Here is a 17,440-nt window from a genome sequence, read left to right as displayed (position 1 = left end):
TAGTCAATATAGTTAATATACTAATTTTCTAACGGTGCCAATAATTTTTAATTACAAGGATGACTAATTGTTATATATTGGTGAAACTACAATAGATGAATGGGTAGTAACGGTCATCCATGTGGCTAAATACGCAATAATCTATTAAATATGCATTATTATATCAAATTAACATATGAAATATATTGATTTTCTAATAGTTAATATAGCCAATATAGATAATATACTATTTTTAAGAGTGCTAACAATTATTAATGACAACAATAATTATTAATTACAAGGATGGCTAATTGTTATATATTGGTGTAACTACAGTAGATCAGTGGGTAATAATGGCAATCCATGTGGCTAAATATACATGAGTACACATTAAAATATATCAAGTTTCTAATAGTGCCAATAAATATCTAATGACTTGCTATGGAATAAATTGATGTATCCTGACCTCTAGTAATACCAACTTCTAATATTCACTGTATTGGATAACAATGGCTGATGTACTTTCATGACTGAGAGTCACAGAAAAGACATCATTGTAGATAGTTACGACGCCAATAATTACCATTCAGACGAGGCTGAGACAAATTTGGTTAAGCTTTATTAGAAAACGGTACAGCGACAAAGGGTCCACACCGGAGGATAAAGTGCCACGAGTGTAGGAAGCCCCAAAAAGTGATTTCTGGGGGGAATGCGGGGAGACTTGTGCTTTCAAAACATTTCTGCAGGCAACATGGCGGGGATGGCAGGCAGAATCCACAGGGCTTGCTTCATTTGCCACAGGAAATGCCAGCAGTGCCGGGGCAAAACAGGAAGTCCCACCCCCAAGACTGCTGCAAACAGGAAGCATGACCTCTCTGTAATTAAACTACCTAAGTGGTCCCTCCTAAAGTGTTTGCAAAGTAGAAAGTCTCATTCTTCTGAAGGCAGCAGGACAGGAAGTCCTGCCCCTACGTTAGGGTTATATTTCCAGTTCCCAAAAAGAAGACACCTGTCCCACAGGGGGAGGAGAAGAGTGTATTGGGGGAGGGGGGGGAGTGCCCTGCCCCATTCTGTTGCTAGAAAGGAAGACCTGCCCTAACATGTCCCAATTCCCACGTCTCAGGAAATGAATAGAAGAAACAAGGAAGTGGAAGTGGGTCAGTTAGGCCCAGGAAGTCCCTCCTTTCCCCCATGCACCAAAGAGTATGTCCCACTCTCAACCAGGCAGGACAGGAAGAGCCCTCCCCAACAGGTCCCAGAGAAGTCAAAAGATGTCCCCCTTGTCATGGAAAAACAGGAAGTGCGTCTAGTTGTCCTCCACTGACCACTGGTGAAGCAGGAAGTCCCGTCCCCCCAGCACACTGGCAGCTGCCAGGGTGTCCTCAGGGCAGGCTAATGAGGCAGGAGGGCTCTTCTGTCACCATGGGCAGCTTCAGCAGCTCCAAGGCAAAAGCCTGCTCCATCTGTGGGCAGCAGGGAGGGGTGGGGCATTAGGCAGGAGCGGGCTACCTCCTGGCATCCCACAATGCACCTCTGCCCACCATCCCACAATGCCCCTCTACCCACCTGGAGGGTGATGAGCTTGTCTTGGGGCTGATCGTGGGGTGCCAACTCCTCACCCAGGCACAGGGTGACGCAGTGCTCAGGGCATGGGCCCAGGCCCTGCTGGTGCTGCTCCAGAGCTGGGGGACACAGGCCAGAGTAGGGAGGGGGTATTAGGGGGGCTCTGCAGCAAGGGAGCGGTGGCTTAGCCAGAACCTGGGGGGTCGTGGGCAAGGCAGGGGTAGGCACAGAACTAGGAGTAGGGAGAGGTCCCAAGATGCCTGGAAGGGCACGAGGGCCCCTGAGGTTCCCAGCAGGTATTGGGGTGTCTGGGGGTCCGTGGTGGGCCTTGTAGTGGCATCAGGGTGCCCACAGGGGTTCAGGGTGCTGGGTTGCTTATTGGGGGGCTGTGGGGGCATGGGCATGCCTTGTAGGTATAGGTACAACTGGGGGTGTGTTGGGGTGCTTGGGGGGGTTGGTGCACAAAGGGGGTATAGGGAGCCTGGGGGGAATTCAGGGGAACATGGGAGTGCCAGGGGCTATTGGGGCCCTGCTAGGGTAGGGAGGAATGTGGGCTTGCCCAGGGGGCAGTGGGTTTCCAAGGAATGGAAGTCAGGGTCCCTGAGGGTGCGGCGGCCCCAGAGGGCTGATCAGAGGATACTGGGTTTTCCAGAGGAGTTGGGGTCTCTAGGGGGATGTGGGATGCCCTGGGGGTACTGGGTTTCCCAGGGGGTGACCAGGGGGCTGTGGAAGTGCCCAAGGTGTGGAGCGGCCTGTGGGGGCATTGAGTTTCCCAGGGACTGTAGGGGTGCCCAAAGGGTACTGGGTATCTCAGGGTGTGTGGGAGTCCCATTGCAGGTGGTACTGGGTTTCCCAGAGGGCGTGGGGTCCCTGGGGGGCTGTGAGGGTACCCAGAATGTACTGGGCTTCCCGTGGCGTATTTCTGAAGAGTATTGGAGATCCCTGGGAGCTGCAGGTGGCACTCACCGTGGCGGAAGTCCTGGGCGCTGAAGAGGTGCACGGGGCCATCAAGGTCGATGGCAGGGGCCCTGGCCCAGCCCAAGGGCACGCGTGCCCGGCGCTGCACATAGATTCCCTTAGTCCTGCTGCTGAGCAGGAGCCCTCGATGCAGCTTGGCCAGCAGGGCAGCAGTGGCCTGGCGGCGCTGGGCATCCGGCACAGTGGCTGGGGTGGCGGGCGGCAGGGCTACACGGGGAAGCAGCCCCTCCCCAGGTGCTGGCGTCACCAGGAACTCGCCGGGCGGCAGCCAGGTCTGGTGCACGCACGCCCCGCTGTACAGCAGTACCAGCCGCAGTGCCTGGGGGGCTGTGAACGTAGAGGGCAGTATCAGTCAAGGCAGCAGGCATGGGAGGGCAGGTATGAGGATGGTGGTGCAGATCGGGGGTGGGGGGCTGTGCTCACCCAGTGGCTGGAGCCCCAGGGGCATGGAGGATAGCTCCAGGGTGACATCAAAGCTGGTCTCCGTCAGGCTTGGGGCTGTGAGGGAGAATGGGAGGTACAGCAGAGTAGGGACTTTAGCCCCCCAGTACTACCCTGCTGCCCCCCCAGAGGAAGCCCCCTGCTCTCACATGGGGTGCCAGGGTCCAGGTCAGGCTTACAGGCGTCGATGCCAGAGTCCTCGGAGCTGCGGGAACCATCAGCCGTGGGCTCCTCCGGACACTGGTCCTGCAGCAGCATGGGGTGAAAGGGGTGCAGCATGGACCCCCTGCCCCAGCATGCAGCCTCCTCCAACCTCCCCCAGCCCCCCACACCTCACCCACCGCCCCATGCAGCCATACCAGGGTGACCGTGTTGAGGGTGGGCCCCCCCGTGCCTCCTGCTAGAGCCACCGTGCCTCCTGCTAGAGCCAGGTTGGGGTCTGAGCACCCTCCCTTCGCCTGCCGGGCTCCTCGCCGAGGGGTCTTGCTTGCTGTGGGGAGGAACCAGGGTCAGGGCCTCCTGGACACCTGGGTTCTATGGGGCTCACTGGGATGGGGGTCCTGCTCAGATGCCTGGGTTCCCGCCAGGTTCAGCATGCCCCTGGGTGTCAGGGGCCTGTGCTGCTGGATGGCCCTGGATGCCAGGGTCCCTGGAGGGGGATTGGATCCTGGGCAGTTTGGGGACCTGGATCTGGAGGTAGGGGGAAGGGGAGTTGGAGGCCTGTGTCCCGCAGGATGTGGGGAATTGGGTCCCAGGCTACCAGGACACCTGGATGCCCAGGAGAGGGTGGGATTGGGCCCTGTTTGCCCAGTCACCTGGGTACCACCTCCTGGACCCATGGGGGGGGGAGGGGCGGGGGGGGAAGATGTGTTCCTGGCTGCCTGGACACCTGGGTCCTGTGGGGTTGGAGGGTCTCACCGGGGTGAGTGCCGACCGGCAGGAGGCGGTACACTTTGTAAGGCTCTGTGGCATCAAGGCGGGAGCGTTTCGGTACCTCCTCAAATTCGGGGCTCTTGTTGAGGGCGCAGCGCAGCCGTGTCTTCCAAGCAGCCGGGCCTCCCACATTGCCCGGCCCCCCCCGGCCCTTGAATTGTGCCCACGCCTGCCGGGAAGGTGGGGAGGGGCACGGCATGAGAGCCCCAACACTCTCAGACCACCCCACAAAGCCCCCCACACCCCTAACCCGTACAGACAGCCTCAAATGGTCGCAGACACCCAAACAGTGCCCCCACACACCTCCAGCCCCCAACCCCTCCCACCATTACCCCCAGCTGCCCTCACAGGGCCCCCAGACACATCCCTACCTCCACAGATACCCCCACCCCTCTGATACCTGCAGCCCCTCCCCACAGGCCCCCAAGCCCCCCAAATGTACCCCTCACCTCCATGGACTCCCTTGATACCCTCCTAACCCCCCCAACACTGCCATGGAGCCCCCTGGACCCTATGTCCCCACCCCTCACACACACACCCCAGCCACCCACACCCCTACTCTGCCTCCGCCCACACTCCAAACCCTCCAGGTAGATATGTGCTTAGTATGTGCCTGGTGTGGTGGTAGTGTCTAGCTGCTGGTTCACAGCTGCTGGAGAGGGACGCATGTGGTGGGGGAGCATGCCATGGCTGGCATGTCAATAGTGCTGGGGGGAGGAGTCCCTGGCACATCTTGGCACAGTGCCAGTGTTGGGGGGGGTCATATGGTTGCTGTGTTAGCAGCGTATGGTGGGCACGTGACGGGGTTCAAGAGTGCTGGGATGATGTGTCATTGTCTTCTTGTTGACATGTGGCTGAAGTGCTACCAGGCCTGTGGCTAATGCGTCCTCAGTGCGTGGCTGGGATGTGGCTGACACGGTTAACCGAATGATGTGTTACTAGTGTGACACTTGCATGTCAGTAGCATGTAATCTGGCGTTTCACTGGCACCTCCTTACCATATTAGTGGCACAGTACTGTCCTGGCTTCCAGTGTGCCACCCGCATATACTGCTATGCTAGTGTGTGGCTGGCATGTTACTAGCATGTCACTGGCATGTTGCTAGTGTGTCACTGGCATGTACCTTGAAAAAGGCGGCGTCCTCGTCGTCCCGAAAATCCTGCTTCCCCGCATGCTTCCAGGGGATGCGGAACATGGTGCAGTCGGGGGGGTCGTCCCAGACCACCCCTGGGAACTGCCCGCTGGCCAGCTGCTCCAGCACCCACTGCCGCAGGCGCCGTGTGGAGCGCACCTGACTCAACGCCATCCTGCGGGCAGCGCGGCAGGAGTGAGGGGCACCGTGAGGGAAGGCGGGGGCTGTGGGTCGGGAGTGAAGGGCACCAATTGGGATGGGGGGGGCGCGCAGGGTCGGCAGCGAGGGGCACTGGGGCTCCAGTGCCGGGCACTGCCACCCGCCCTTGCACAATAGGGCCGAGGCCCCCAGGAATGCCCCTGCCCGGGGACCGGGGAACCTGCACCCCAATGCCCCCAGCCACCCCCGGTCCCAGTCCCAGCTGGGGCAGCAGGCAAAACCCCCTTACGAACCTGGCAGTGCCCGCCCGTCGCTCTGTCTGCGCGGGTGTCCTGTCCCTCTGCCCCGGCCTGGCCCAACCCCGCCCGGCGCAGCCCGGCCTGGCCCCCGCCCGGGTTCCTCTGAGGCTCCACTCCCTTTCCCTGAAATCACGTGACTGCCAGGCCAGCTGCACCCAGCACAGGGAGACCGACCGCCAGGGGCGCTGCGGGTCGGGAGTGAGGGGCACCGCAGGGCTCGGGGCACGGGGAGTGAGGGGCGCTGCAAGCATTGCAGGGTCAGTGCAGTTTATTGAGGCCCCTAGAACACCCCCCCCCCGCACGCTGCCATCGGGTCCCCGCGGGGCTGGTCAGAGGCGCCGGCGCGGGATGGTGGGGCTCAGCTTCGACTCCGTCGTCAGTTTCTGTGATGGGGACACAAGGTGTGAGGAGGTGTCAGGGACCCCAAAGCACCTTGCCACCCCTAGGCAGGGGCCCCCTGCCCCTCCTTTAGGGTAGGATGCCAGGGTCCCTGATGCAACCCCTTGGTGGCTGCTGTGCTGTTGTCCCCCCACCACACTCAGAGCCCCATGGCACCTGCAGCAGGCGGGCATGGTAGGTGGCTTCAGGCTCGGCAGGCAGGCGGGGGGGAGCCCCCCCAGGCAGGTGGCGCCGACAGGCCACTTCCAGCTCCTGCAGCGAGTAGAGGGTGGCTGGGTCCAGCGTGTGCGTGTTGATCAGGTTCACCAGGTACTCCTTGTAGTGCGCCCTGCGGGGGGGCCAGGCTCAGGGGTCCTGGGGAGGCTTGGACCCCCCAGACAGCCCAGACCCCCCCATATCTACCACACGATGCCCAGTGCTGTGGGTCAGTAGTGAAGGGCACCAGCAGGGCTGGGGGGTGACCCAGGCCCCCTTAGCCCTGGGGACAGGGCACTAGGGACCCTCAGACTGTTTCCTGTCCCCCCAAACTGCCCAGTGCGCCTTGAGGGGCTGGGCCTGTGCCCCCCAACTCACTGGCACAGCCCCGCATGCCCAGGCGGTGTCTCCTTGCCACAGGCCTCGTCCTGCAGCCCGGCTATTGTCTCCTTCTGCTCCATCACCCGGCACCCACCTGCGGGGGCAGAGGCAGGGGCCATGTGTTATCTACCATGCCAGGGGGCTACCCATAATGCTCTGGGGCAGCAGGAGCCCCCTCCTCTGAGGATACCTGCAGTACCTGCCTACTAGAAGAGCCACCCCACCCCAAATGTTACCCACAATCCTTTGCAGAACACCTCCCCCTCCTCCAGCCAGGTTACCCACAATCCTCTGCGGTGGGAAGACCACCCCTTCAAAAGGTACCCACAATGCCTTGCTGTGGGGACCCCCCCCCCCCGGGGTACCCACAATGTGGCGCTCACCTCCTGGGGCTGGGCGCGTCCCCGCTGGGGGGTCCGTGTTGAAGGCCACGCCATTCTCCTAGTAGGGGGGCAGGCAGGAGTGAGACCCATAGATGGGGCCCCCTGACTGCCCCCCCACTTTCCCATGCCCTCCCACCCACACCCTACCTTATGTGCCCTGTCCCTGCCCCCATACCCCCACTGACCTGCAGGAGGCGCTGCAGCCGTGCCACGTCCCAGTCACGCAGGTAGAAGAGGCAGTCGCGGGGGTGGTGGCCATGCAGCGCTTGGCGCACTGCACAGCCCGGCTGTGGGCATTTCTGGGGGGGAGGGGGGGGGGGAGAGGGTGTAAGTGCCCGTGGCAACCACAGCCTCCCCCAACCCTCATGGCCCCCACCATTCCTTGTGGCTGCACCCACACAGTCCCTGTGACAACCATGACTCTGTGCCCCAACCCCAGAGCCCCCTGTGACCCCACCGCCCCCAGCTGTTCACTCCACTGCCCCAGCCTGTGCCCCCATGCCCCGCCCCCACCATAAGCCCCCAGCCCCAACTCACGTCTTTGGCGTGGAAGGGCCCATAGCAACCGCTGCAGAAGTGGTGGCGGCACTGGGAGCACTGGAAGTGCATGCAGCCACCCCGCGCCAGTGCGTACAGGAACCCACACTGTGGACACTCTTGGGGGGGGGGGTGTCACATGGGGCTAGTGCCCCCCAAGCGCCCCCCTCAGTCTCCCAGGCCCTCCCTCCACTCCCACAGCTCTGGGCACCCCCCCCCCAGGACTCCCCAGCACCTCCCCATGCCCCCTATAACCCTTCTCAGGTTCTCCCAATCCTCCCCAGAACACCCCAGGAGCCCCCCCCCCCCCCCCACGACCTCTGGGCCCCTCCACGGTCACCTCAGAGCCCCAGGACCCTGCATCACCCCAGGGACCCTCCACTGCTCTCCACCTCCCAGGACATCCCATCACCCCTACCTACAGTCACCCCATGGCCCCAAGGAAAGGACCTTCATAGGGACCCCCCAGGCCCCTGGGAAACCTACACAGCTGAGGGCCCCCAGCCGCCCCCCTCACCAATGTAAGACCTGCTGGAACCCCCTAGCCCCCTTCATGGCCCTGCACAGCCCCTTCAGGACTCCCCCCAGGCCTCCTAGGACCACTGTAGACCTACCTGTGCTCCCTGCCTAGGCCCCCACCCCCACTGTCCCCACCCCAGCCAGCCCCCCACCCCTTAGGGGAGCCATGAGGAGATGGAGCCCCCCAGCCAGGCAGGGAAATGACTGGTGGGGGGCTCTAAGAAGTGTAGATGGGACCGGGGACTGGGGGGGGCTGCTGCTGGTGGCTGGAGGGTGGGGGGCATAGAGCAGGGGTCCTAGGGGCACTCACTGATGCCATGCTCTTGCAGGTAGGCAGCCAGCCCCTGTGCCTGGTACTGGGGGTCATTGCTGCGCTTCCACTCCAGGAACTCCTGACACGACAGGCCCTGGTGCTGCGGCTCCCACTGTGCCGGAGGGGAGGGGGTCAGCATCTGCTGGGGTGTCCCAATGCCCCCAGTACCTTCCAGTACCCCTCAGTACCTTCCAACGCACCCAAAACCCTTCAATGCCCCCAGTACCTCCCAGCACCCTGCAGTTTCCCCTAGTGCCCCCAGTAAGTTCCCCAAACCCTCCAATACCTCCCAGCACCTCTCAATTTCCCAGTGTACCCCACCTCCTAGTAATTCCTCCAATGCCCTCCACTACCTCCTAGAACTCCCAATACCCCCCAGTACCAACCAGTACCCCCCACCATCCCCCAGTAATTCCCTCGGTGTCTCCCAGTAATTTCTCCAGTGCCCTCAAATGCCTCTCAGCACCCCGTTTTCCCCAGCACCCCCCAGGCCTCCTAGGCTCACTGGGCGCTTGCAGTGGACACAGAAGCTCTGGCGGCACTGGGGGCATTGGGCGTCCCACTGCTCCGACTCGTAGATGAACCCGAATGAGCACTGGGGGGAGGAAGGCGGAGGGAGGGTCAGACAGAAATGTGGATGCCTCCTCTGCTCCCCCAGCATCCCCCAATGCACTGCTCCCAGCTCCCTGCATCACACACTCCCCACCCCCCCTCACCCCTTGCACACTCAGCTCATTTCCATGGACACAGCCCCCTCACACACTCAGCTCACCTCATGCACATTCACAGGCCCCTCACACATTCAGCTCACCCCCTTGCACACTCACAGCTCCCTCAGGCTCAACTCACTGCATCACATGCTCCCCACTCACGCATGAACTCAGCTCACCCTTTGCATGCACAGCTCACCCCATGCACACTCAGAACCCCCTCACACACTCACAGCCCTTCACAAACTCAACTCACCCCCCTCACACACTTACAGCCCATTTGCATACTCAGCTCATCCCCTGGGATGCTCACAGCCCTCTCATACTCAGCTCACCCCCCCCCCCGGCATGCTCACAACCCCCTTGCACACTCAATCTGTAGCCATAAAATGCCCGTGTCCACTCCTGAGAAATGCTGCATAGCAACTGAGCGGGTGGAGAGGTCGCTATCTGGGTAAAACTAAGCCAGAAGCTACAGATTGTGTCAAAGCACCAACACTGTCACCAACAGCAGGGAGAAAAGGGGCCAGAGCGGACGTGCGAGGAGGAAGGTACACAGGTATGGGTGTGCCTGTGTATCTACGGAAAATACCCGGAAATAAGAAAGTGATTGCATCAGCAAATAAATCTACATGACGAGAGAGGGAAATCTCTTGGGCCTCTGTCTTTCCACCAGCTGGTTCCCCAATGCAAGCATTTGGGGTAATGAGTTCATGCTCTTGCATGCTCAGCTCACCCCTTTGCACACATACACACGCTCAGGTCATGCCCCCCCCTGCACACTCACGTGCGTGCACCACTGGAACTTGGGGTCCCGCATCAGCTCCTGCTCTGTCAGCTTCTTGGTGAACAGCTCATAGGTCTCGGGGTCCAGGCACTCCCGGAGCTGTGGGGTGGGCAGGGGGTCACGGGGTGGGGGACTCCAGCAGTTCTCCCTGCGCCATGTCCCAGGGATATCAGAGGTCCCCAAGTCTATATGTTGGAGAGCACTGAGGTGCTGTTGGGGTGATGAGGCCCCGGGCAGGATGTTGGGGGGGCAGGGATCCAAGGGGATATGTAGGGGGGTTAGAGGGATCCTGTGGTATCTGTGGAGGTGTCCCCAAGTGTTGGGGGGCACTTGGGGATCCCCCACAGGATGATGAGGGGCAACAGGGACATCCTGTTAATTCTGGGGAGGATCTCAGGGGGGTTCCTCCTGGGTTGGGGAGAGGGGTCTTTCCAGTTCTACAGGGGTTCCCCCTCACTGGGGGGATCTAGGGGGTCCCCTCTAGCTGGGGGGCCTTGACAGGATCACAAGAGAACTGGAGTGAAGATATGGAGCACCTCAGTACTAGGGGAATATCAAGGAGGTCTTCTTGACCTGGGGAGTGCCAGGGGGTCCTCAACTGGAGGGCACTGGGGGGGGTCTCCAGAGTCCTGGGGGGTATTTCCAGTGGCCTGGGGAGCCTTGGGTGGGGGGGGGGTCACCTAGACTGGGGTATGGACAGGGGTTTGCGTGAGAAGAACTGGCAGGGCAGGAGGGGCAGAGGGCTGGGGAGCCTCAGGGGGTCACCAGGGATGAGGTAGGGGTAGCCTGGGGTGGGGGGCACTGGGAGGGCCCCTGGAGACTTGGGGAGAAACCACAGGGTCGTGGGCACCTGGATGTCAAGGGTGGAGAAATAGGCGAGGCGATCGGGCTCATGGCGCAGGTCGGGGGCATCGCAGGCCGGGCACACGAGGTCTGTGATGTGCTTCTCCTTCACGGCGATGGTGAAGTGCTGCACAAAGCACTCGGGGCAGATTGTGCACTCGCATGATGTCAGGGACTGCATCTGCACAGGACGGAGGGGGGGCCGGGTTTGCATGAGGAGCTCCCATGGGGAGTGTTACACATGGCACGTGCATAACAGGGAGGACACAGATCAAATAAGGGATGCATGCATTGTACGTGAGGGGGTTACATTGCACGAGGGGTGCCCACGTTGTTGCATGTGGGGGTGTGCACAGCTGTACCTGGTGGCGGGGCAAGGCCCAGCCGCAGACAGCACACTCCCAGCTGAGCAGGCGCTTGATGAAGGCACGGTCGGGCGAGGCACGCACGGCTTCCACGATGTCACCCAGCGCCAGTCCCCGGCCCCCGCCTGGCCCTGGCCCCACTCCCAGCTCCTGCGCCAGCGACGCCACCAGCTCTGCCCGGCCCCAGCTTGGTAGCCCCTGTGATGCCAGCACCCGCCGCACCACTGCCTGTGCAGTGGGGCAGGGGTCAAGGACCCACACCCCTGCCCCCAAGGGGCCTCCAGCCCCCACCGTGAAGCCATGAAGCCCCCCAGCCCCACCCCCAGAGGCCCCCAGAAACCCCCTGCCACACCCCTAAGGGGACCCTCCAACCCTGCCTCCTGGCGACCCCGGCCCCCCATTTCCATCTGCTGCCAAAAAACCAACATACCCCCCTGGTCCCTGCCAGGGACCGCATCCCAGCCCACCTTGAGAAATCCCGCCCACCAGGGGCCCTGCAAAGACAGCCCCATATCCCGGTGCCTCCTGCACCCCCATGCCCACACCCTGGCTCCCCTATGGATGCCAGACCTGCCCTGGGAACCCTGATCTGCTCCCAGAATCTCCCAGAAACTACAAGACCCCTCTGGACCTCCCCCTGAACCCTGCCAGCTTGACCCAGCCACCTGGAGACCCGTAACCCTTCCCGGAGGCACCCTCACAACCCCAGAGACCCCCAGACCCCTGCCCGGTCCCCAGATACCTGGTGGTCCGACGCATGGAAGTCGATGGGGGGCTCGTTGGAGGCCCAGAGGCGCTGGCGGAAGGGCTCCAGCACAGGGCGCTGCAGATCACGCAGGGCCCCCCACAGGTCCCCCTCGTTGTGGTACAAGGCCTCCAGCACTGGCTCCCGCACCCCGAAGCCCAGGCCCCTCAGCGCCCGCACCTGGCGGGAGAGACTGGCACTGGGACCCCCCCCTCCGTCCCCCCCAGCTCTGCCCCAACCCTCTGAGCTCTGCCCACAGCACCCCAACTCCACCTACCACCTCCAAACTCCACCCACAGCTCCCATAGTCCCATCTACACCCCAAATCCCACCCACAGCCCACACCCCCAAGACCATAAGCCCCACCCCCAAAACCCCCACACTCTGGCTACCACTCCAAACTCTGCCCTTCCACACACTCAAGCTCCTCCCACCACCCAAGCCCCACCCATCTCCATGGCCCAGCCCCTTCCCAAGCCCCACCCTGCCATGCAAATACCACCCTCACTGTGGCCCTGCCCCCTCCCCTAGGATCCACCCCCATGTCAATCCCACCATTCACCAGAGCCCCGCCCCTCATGCAAATCCCACAGTCTCCCATGGCCCTGCCCCTGCTCAGGCTCCCCTCTTCGTGCAAGTCCCACCTCTTCCCATGTTCCCCCGCAGCAAGCTGTACCCACTCGTGCCAGCCCCACCCCCACACCTTGGTCCTGCGGGCGCCCAGGCAGCGGCTCACGGCCTCGTCAACATCCCCATGGCTGCAGACCCAGGCATCCCGAGCCTCGCCGAGGGTGATGGCGCCCAGGCCCCCACCTGGCTCACAGATGGCCTGGCCCGACGCAGCCTCCATCACTGCCCCCAACACAGCTGGCAGCTCCGAGCGCAGCCAGGACAGTGGGCGCTCCGCCCCCGAGTACTGCCGTGCAGCCTCCACCTCCTCAGGGGACACACCTGCCATCTCTGCCTCCTACCACATGAAGGGGGTGGGACTTGTCAGGCCACACCCATGGGGAAGAGCTAGGACAAGCCATACCCAGGGGGGAGGATCCACCCCCTAGCAACACACCTACAGCTGGGAAAGGGGCTAGGCCTCCAAAGGGGGGAGCTGGAGCAAGCCACACCCACAAGGGCGGGGTTTGAGTTGGTCATGCCCCTAGTGGGAGATGCTGGGCAGGCCACATCTGCCCCGCCCCTTGCATACAGCAGGGAAGGGACACCACTAGGCCCCACTCACATTCAGGGGCAGAGGGCTATGGCTTGCAGGGAAGGGGGGCCTGCAGGGAAGTAGGCGGGGCCTCACCCGGATCATGGCCACCAGCTTCATGCCATCCTCCCGGAGCTTGTCTTGGCGCCGCCGCTCGGCCTCCTCTGCTGAGAGGTGGGGGGGCTTGGCCAGACGCCGGGGTCCCTTGTCCCCAGGGGGTGGGCAAGGGGTTGCATCACCCAACTGGCTGGTGCGGTGACACACCTCGCACACACGCCCTGGCGCCTGGTTCCAGAAGGTGCAGTGCTCACACTGCCAGCCCGGTGCCTGGGGGCAACAAGGTGTCAATGGGTTGTGGGGTGGTAGGGAGGGGCAGCACGTAAGGAGTGGATCTCACCTGGGGGGTGGCAGGGGCCTCAAGGGGGGGGCGCCCAGCCAGGCGAGGGCGCTCGCACACGGCGCACAGGACGGTGCCAGGGGGGTTGAGCAGGGTGCAGCTGCGGCAGGCCCAGGCGCTGGGGGCAGGGCTGGGGACAGCGGTGGGTGTGGGAGGCCCGGGGGTTGGGGGGCAGGCGCGGGGCCGATCACAGCCCCCGCACAGCACTGCCAGCCCCTCGTTGGGGGTCCCACAGGCTGCACAGCGCCAGGGTGGGCGGGGGGCTGGGACGGGACCCCGGCGTCCGGGTGGCGGCTCCAAGGACAGGCTGGGGAGACAGGGCAGCAGGGTCAGAGACACCCCAAGCCCCACCCTCAGACATCATTAACACCCTAATCCCCGCCCCCTCTCCCCTGGCCCCACTGCTAGTGCTCACTGGCTCCCAAGCCCTGTCCCCTCACCCCTAGCTTCACCCCCAGCCCTCACTGGCTTCCCAAGCTCCTCCCCTCTCCCCTGGCCCCACCACAGTACTCACTGCCCCCAGACCATGCTTTCTCCCCTAGCTCCGCCCCAGCCATCACTGTCCCCACAAACCTTACCTCCCCTGTGCCCATGCCCACCCCCACCTCCCTGTCTGGGGATCCCCACTTCCCCAGGACAGGCCCTTTCCTAGCTGCCTTCAGAGTTCTTAAAGGGTAAGGCCCCCTCTGGGGGGGGAGGGGGTGCATCATGAATCAGAGACCTCATTAAACCCTTATAATGGGGGTGAGGGGAGGACTTGGAGGTCCCTGGTTGCCAGGCAACAGTGGGGCAGGGGACAGGGCTAGAAGAACCTAGTACAGGGGCGGGCACTTATTCTGGACGGAGGGCTGCTTACTGAGTTTTGGCAAGCCATCGAGGACCACATGACAGGCAGCCAAGGGCAGATAACTATTAATTCTCCAAATTTTTTAGGGGCCCCGCAGGCCGGATAGAATGGCCTGGCAGGCCGCATCTGGCCCGCGGGCTGCATTTTGCCCACCCATGGCCTAGTACCTGGAGGGGCAGGGTCTCCATTCCCTGAAGGAGCCCAGGGGCGGGGGAGTCCTTCTTACCTGGCAGTAGAGGGCTGGGAGCCACGGCGGTGGCACTCGGGGCACAGGCCAGGGGAGCCATCAGGTGCAGATGCCACACACCGGGCACACGGCCCCCCTGCACCTGCAAGCAGGCAGGGGAGACAGGTCAGAGCTGGCCCCAGACACCCACGCAGCCCCCCCAGCCCCACTACTCACCGGGCAGGGGCAGGGAGGCTGCAGGGCCCTGCTCCGGGTTTGGCACCACTTCAGGACTCAGCACCCCCTGCACAGACATGAGCACTCTGTCAGCTGGGCCCGCACTGACCCCCAGCCTCCATTGAACCCCCAACCCCCGGAGACCTCTCCAGCTCTCACAAAACCCCCACTGAACCACCTAACTCCCAGAGACCCCGATCACCCAAAGACCCTGCCTGATCCTCATGGATGCCCCCCAGACCTCAGAGACCACCCCCAACCCAGCCCTCCATGGACGCCCCATGTATCCCCTTGCCTCTACCTTTATCACCCCTCCAAAAACCCCAATTTAACCCTCCCGCCCCCAGAGACCCTTCCCCAGACCCCCGAAATCCCACCAGCACCCCTAGGTCCTCCCAATCCCCAGTGGAACCCCACAGAGCCCCCTAGACCACTTGAGAAATGACCAGACCTGCATGGACCCCCCCGCTTGACTACTCCCAAACCCCATGGGCCCCTGAGGGATCCACCTGCCCCCCCAGGGAACCCCTGAGACCCCCCTGATGCTGTCCCCCCACATCTCACTGTGCCCCCCCCCCCCACTCCTTACCTCCTTAGCACCGTCCAACACATCCTGGAAGATCTTGGGGTGCGGGTGGCTGTTCTGTGGAGCCCAAGACACACAATGAGGCTGGCTGGACCCTTGCCCCCCCACACCCATCCCATTCCCCTCTGCACAAGCTCTTTCCCACACCCTCCAGCCCCCAATGTATCCTACCCCTGCCCCATGGCCCCACTCCAGACTGTTACTTCCACCCTGCCTTCTGCCCCCGCAGCCCCACCCCGGCTTCACTCTAGCCCCTACCAATGACTCCCAGCTGACCCCAAACCTTGTACCTTGCACCAAGCCACAGCCCCTACCTTTGACTCCCAGCTGACCCCATCTTCTGCCTCCCAAAGCCCCACCCCCTGCTCCCTGGCGCCCCCTACCTTGGGCTCCTACCAAGCCATGCCCCCTGCTACACAGCCCCACCTCAGTCCCACCTCCTGCCCCCAAGCCTATCCCCCTGCCCCACAGCCCCACTCCCCACCCTTGTACCTACCAAGTCCCACCCCCTAGGCCACAGCCCTGTCCCCTTGCCCCCAACCCACCGCCAGGAGCAGGTTGACCTCGGTGCGCAGAAGCAGGACCTCAGCAGTCACAGCAGCCACGCGGGCGGCTTGTGGCTCCAGCTCCTCATCAGGGAAGCTCAGCCCGTCCTCCCGCTCCTCCGTATAGCCATAGAGGCGCAGCACGGCCCGCCCACCCTGCCACACAGAGAAGGGGATCACCCATGGGCCCCAATCTGATCCCTGAGGGCATCCATGAACCCTTTTCTACCCCCCCAGCCCTAATCCTGCCCCTCTCCCACTAATCCTGCCCCCCCACCCCATTTCACTCCCTTGCCCCCTGGCCCTGATCCTGCCCAGCCCTGATCTCAGGCTCTGGAGGCCACCTGCTGGCTTAGCGGGGTGAGGCCTGTCCCCCTCCAGGGGGACCTGATGCAGCGGGGGGCACCCAGTAGCTTGGGGGTCCAAGGTCCTTTGCTCCTAGTGGGCACTGAGATGTGGAGGGAATCAGAGGGGTGGCAGAGGTGGGGGGCCAGGCTGATCCATGGTGGGGCTGAGGGATCCCAGGGGTTTCCTGGAGGGGCTGGGGGGGAGGTTCTGGGGCAATGTGGGGCCTGGAGGATGGGGCTGGGAGGTCCTGGGGAGTTCCCTGGAGGTCTGGGAATCCCAGGGTGGGGGTTGTAGGTTTCTGGGAGGTGCTTGAGAGTTTCCTGGAGGTTTCCAGGGCGCCTTGAGGGGCTCAAGGGATCCCACCTGGATGGCGTCGACAGCGGAGCGGAAAACGGGATTGTTGAACTTGACATTGCGCCAGAAGCGGGGCCGCTGCCGGGCCAGCAGGTTGCGCCCATACTTCTCCAGAATGTTCAGTGCCGTGGACAGCGCCGGCTGGGGGGCAGGATGGGGGGGGTCAGGGGCACATGGGGGCCACCTTCCCCCTGAGACCCCAGTGCCCCAGCAGTGCCCACCCACTGACCCCAGCCCCATCTACCCCCAGCCTCCCCCTTCTGAACCTCAACCCCTCCCCAATTTGCACAACCCCTCCTGACCCCGCAGCCCCAATCCCCCTCTCCCACCCCTGGGGGGTCCCTGGTCCTGATACCCGCTCCTGCCCCCATGACCTCATCCCCCTCCTACATCCTGGGGCCCTCCAAACCCCTGCCTGCTGCCCCTGGAGAACCCCCCGCCCCACTTACACCCTGCTGCTCCCTGGGGATGCCGCCTGCCCCCATCCCGCCTCCCACCTGCCCCTGGACGACCCCCCGGGCCCCAAACCCCGGTCCTGCCCCGATCCCGGCTCCGGCCGCACCAGCACGCGGCGGTTGTCCCGCAGGAGCGCCGCGGCGTCCAGCTCGCGGTACTTAGCGGCGACGGGCAGCGGCACGGCGGCCAGGCCCTGCACCAGCCCCGGGGGCGGCTCCGGCCGCGCCACCTTCTCCTCCAGCTCCGCCCGCGCCAGCAGGAAGGCGGCCAGCGTGGGATCGGGATCGGGCCGTCCGGCCGCGGCCCCCGGATCGGGATCGGGATCGGGATCGGGCCCTGCCATGGCTGCAGGGGACCGCGGGCCGGGGCCGGGAAGCGGAAGCCGACTGGCTGCAGCGCGCGGGGACCCCGCCAGGGGGCGCTGACGTCACGGGGATTCCCTGAGCCCCCGGGGGCGAGGGAGGAGGCGTGACGTCACCGGGACCCTCTCCTGCAGTAGGCCTGTGCTGCGGGGGGAGAGTTGTGGGATATCCGGCGCTGGGCACCCCCTCCCCGACTGGGATTTAGAGGGGTGCTGACGTCATGGGGAGGGGACCACCCGAAGCTGGAGGGGGGTCCTGATGTCACGAGAGAGGGGGA

The 17,440-nt window shown here is 63.2% G+C and overlaps 2 protein-coding genes across 4 annotated transcripts; both read right to left on the bottom strand.

Moving 5' to 3' along the window:
- Positions 1-576: 576 nt before the first annotated feature.
- Positions 577-5,735, bottom strand: IRF9 (interferon regulatory factor 9). 3 transcript variants are annotated; one of them, XM_006259725.4, is made up of 9 exons: positions 5,479-5,735; positions 5,018-5,201; positions 3,880-4,063; positions 3,321-3,451; positions 3,111-3,207; positions 2,944-3,018; positions 2,509-2,847; positions 1,546-1,661; positions 577-1,442 (listed from the first exon to the last, which is right to left on the bottom strand). In XM_006259725.4, exons 1-9 carry the CDS (start codon positions 5,733-5,735, stop codon positions 1,362-1,364), a joined length of 1,464 nt encoding a protein of 487 aa, XP_006259787.3. In that variant the 3' UTR covers positions 577-1,361. The 3 variants fall into 3 exon arrangements, with proteins under 3 accessions (XP_006259787.3, XP_019343803.1, XP_019343804.1); XM_019488258.2 differs by having other exon boundaries at positions 3,141-3,207; XM_019488259.2 differs by having other exon boundaries at positions 5,018-5,250; positions 5,479-5,654.
- RNF31 (ring finger protein 31) lies at positions 5,735-17,292 on the bottom strand. Its single transcript, XM_019488257.2, has 21 exons — positions 16,908-17,292; positions 16,355-16,486; positions 15,644-15,799; positions 15,102-15,155; positions 14,513-14,579; positions 14,336-14,438; positions 13,263-13,569; positions 12,962-13,192; positions 12,365-12,628; positions 11,659-11,841; positions 10,914-11,144; positions 10,559-10,732; positions 9,709-9,807; positions 8,717-8,806; positions 8,209-8,323; positions 7,380-7,498; positions 7,028-7,141; positions 6,843-6,900; positions 6,457-6,553; positions 6,040-6,211; positions 5,735-5,867 (listed from the first exon to the last, which is right to left on the bottom strand). Exons 1-21 carry the CDS (start codon positions 17,142-17,144, stop codon positions 5,814-5,816), a joined length of 3,057 nt encoding a protein of 1,018 aa, XP_019343802.1. The 5' UTR covers positions 17,145-17,292; the 3' UTR covers positions 5,735-5,813.
- Between the last annotated feature and the right edge of the window lie 148 nt (positions 17,293-17,440).

Source organism: Alligator mississippiensis, chromosome 7 (genome assembly GCF_030867095.1).
Source record: "Alligator mississippiensis isolate rAllMis1 chromosome 7, rAllMis1, whole genome shotgun sequence".
NCBI classification, from domain to species: domain Eukaryota; kingdom Metazoa; phylum Chordata; order Crocodylia; family Alligatoridae; genus Alligator; species Alligator mississippiensis.
This window is presented reverse-complemented; position numbering and strand designations above follow the sequence as displayed.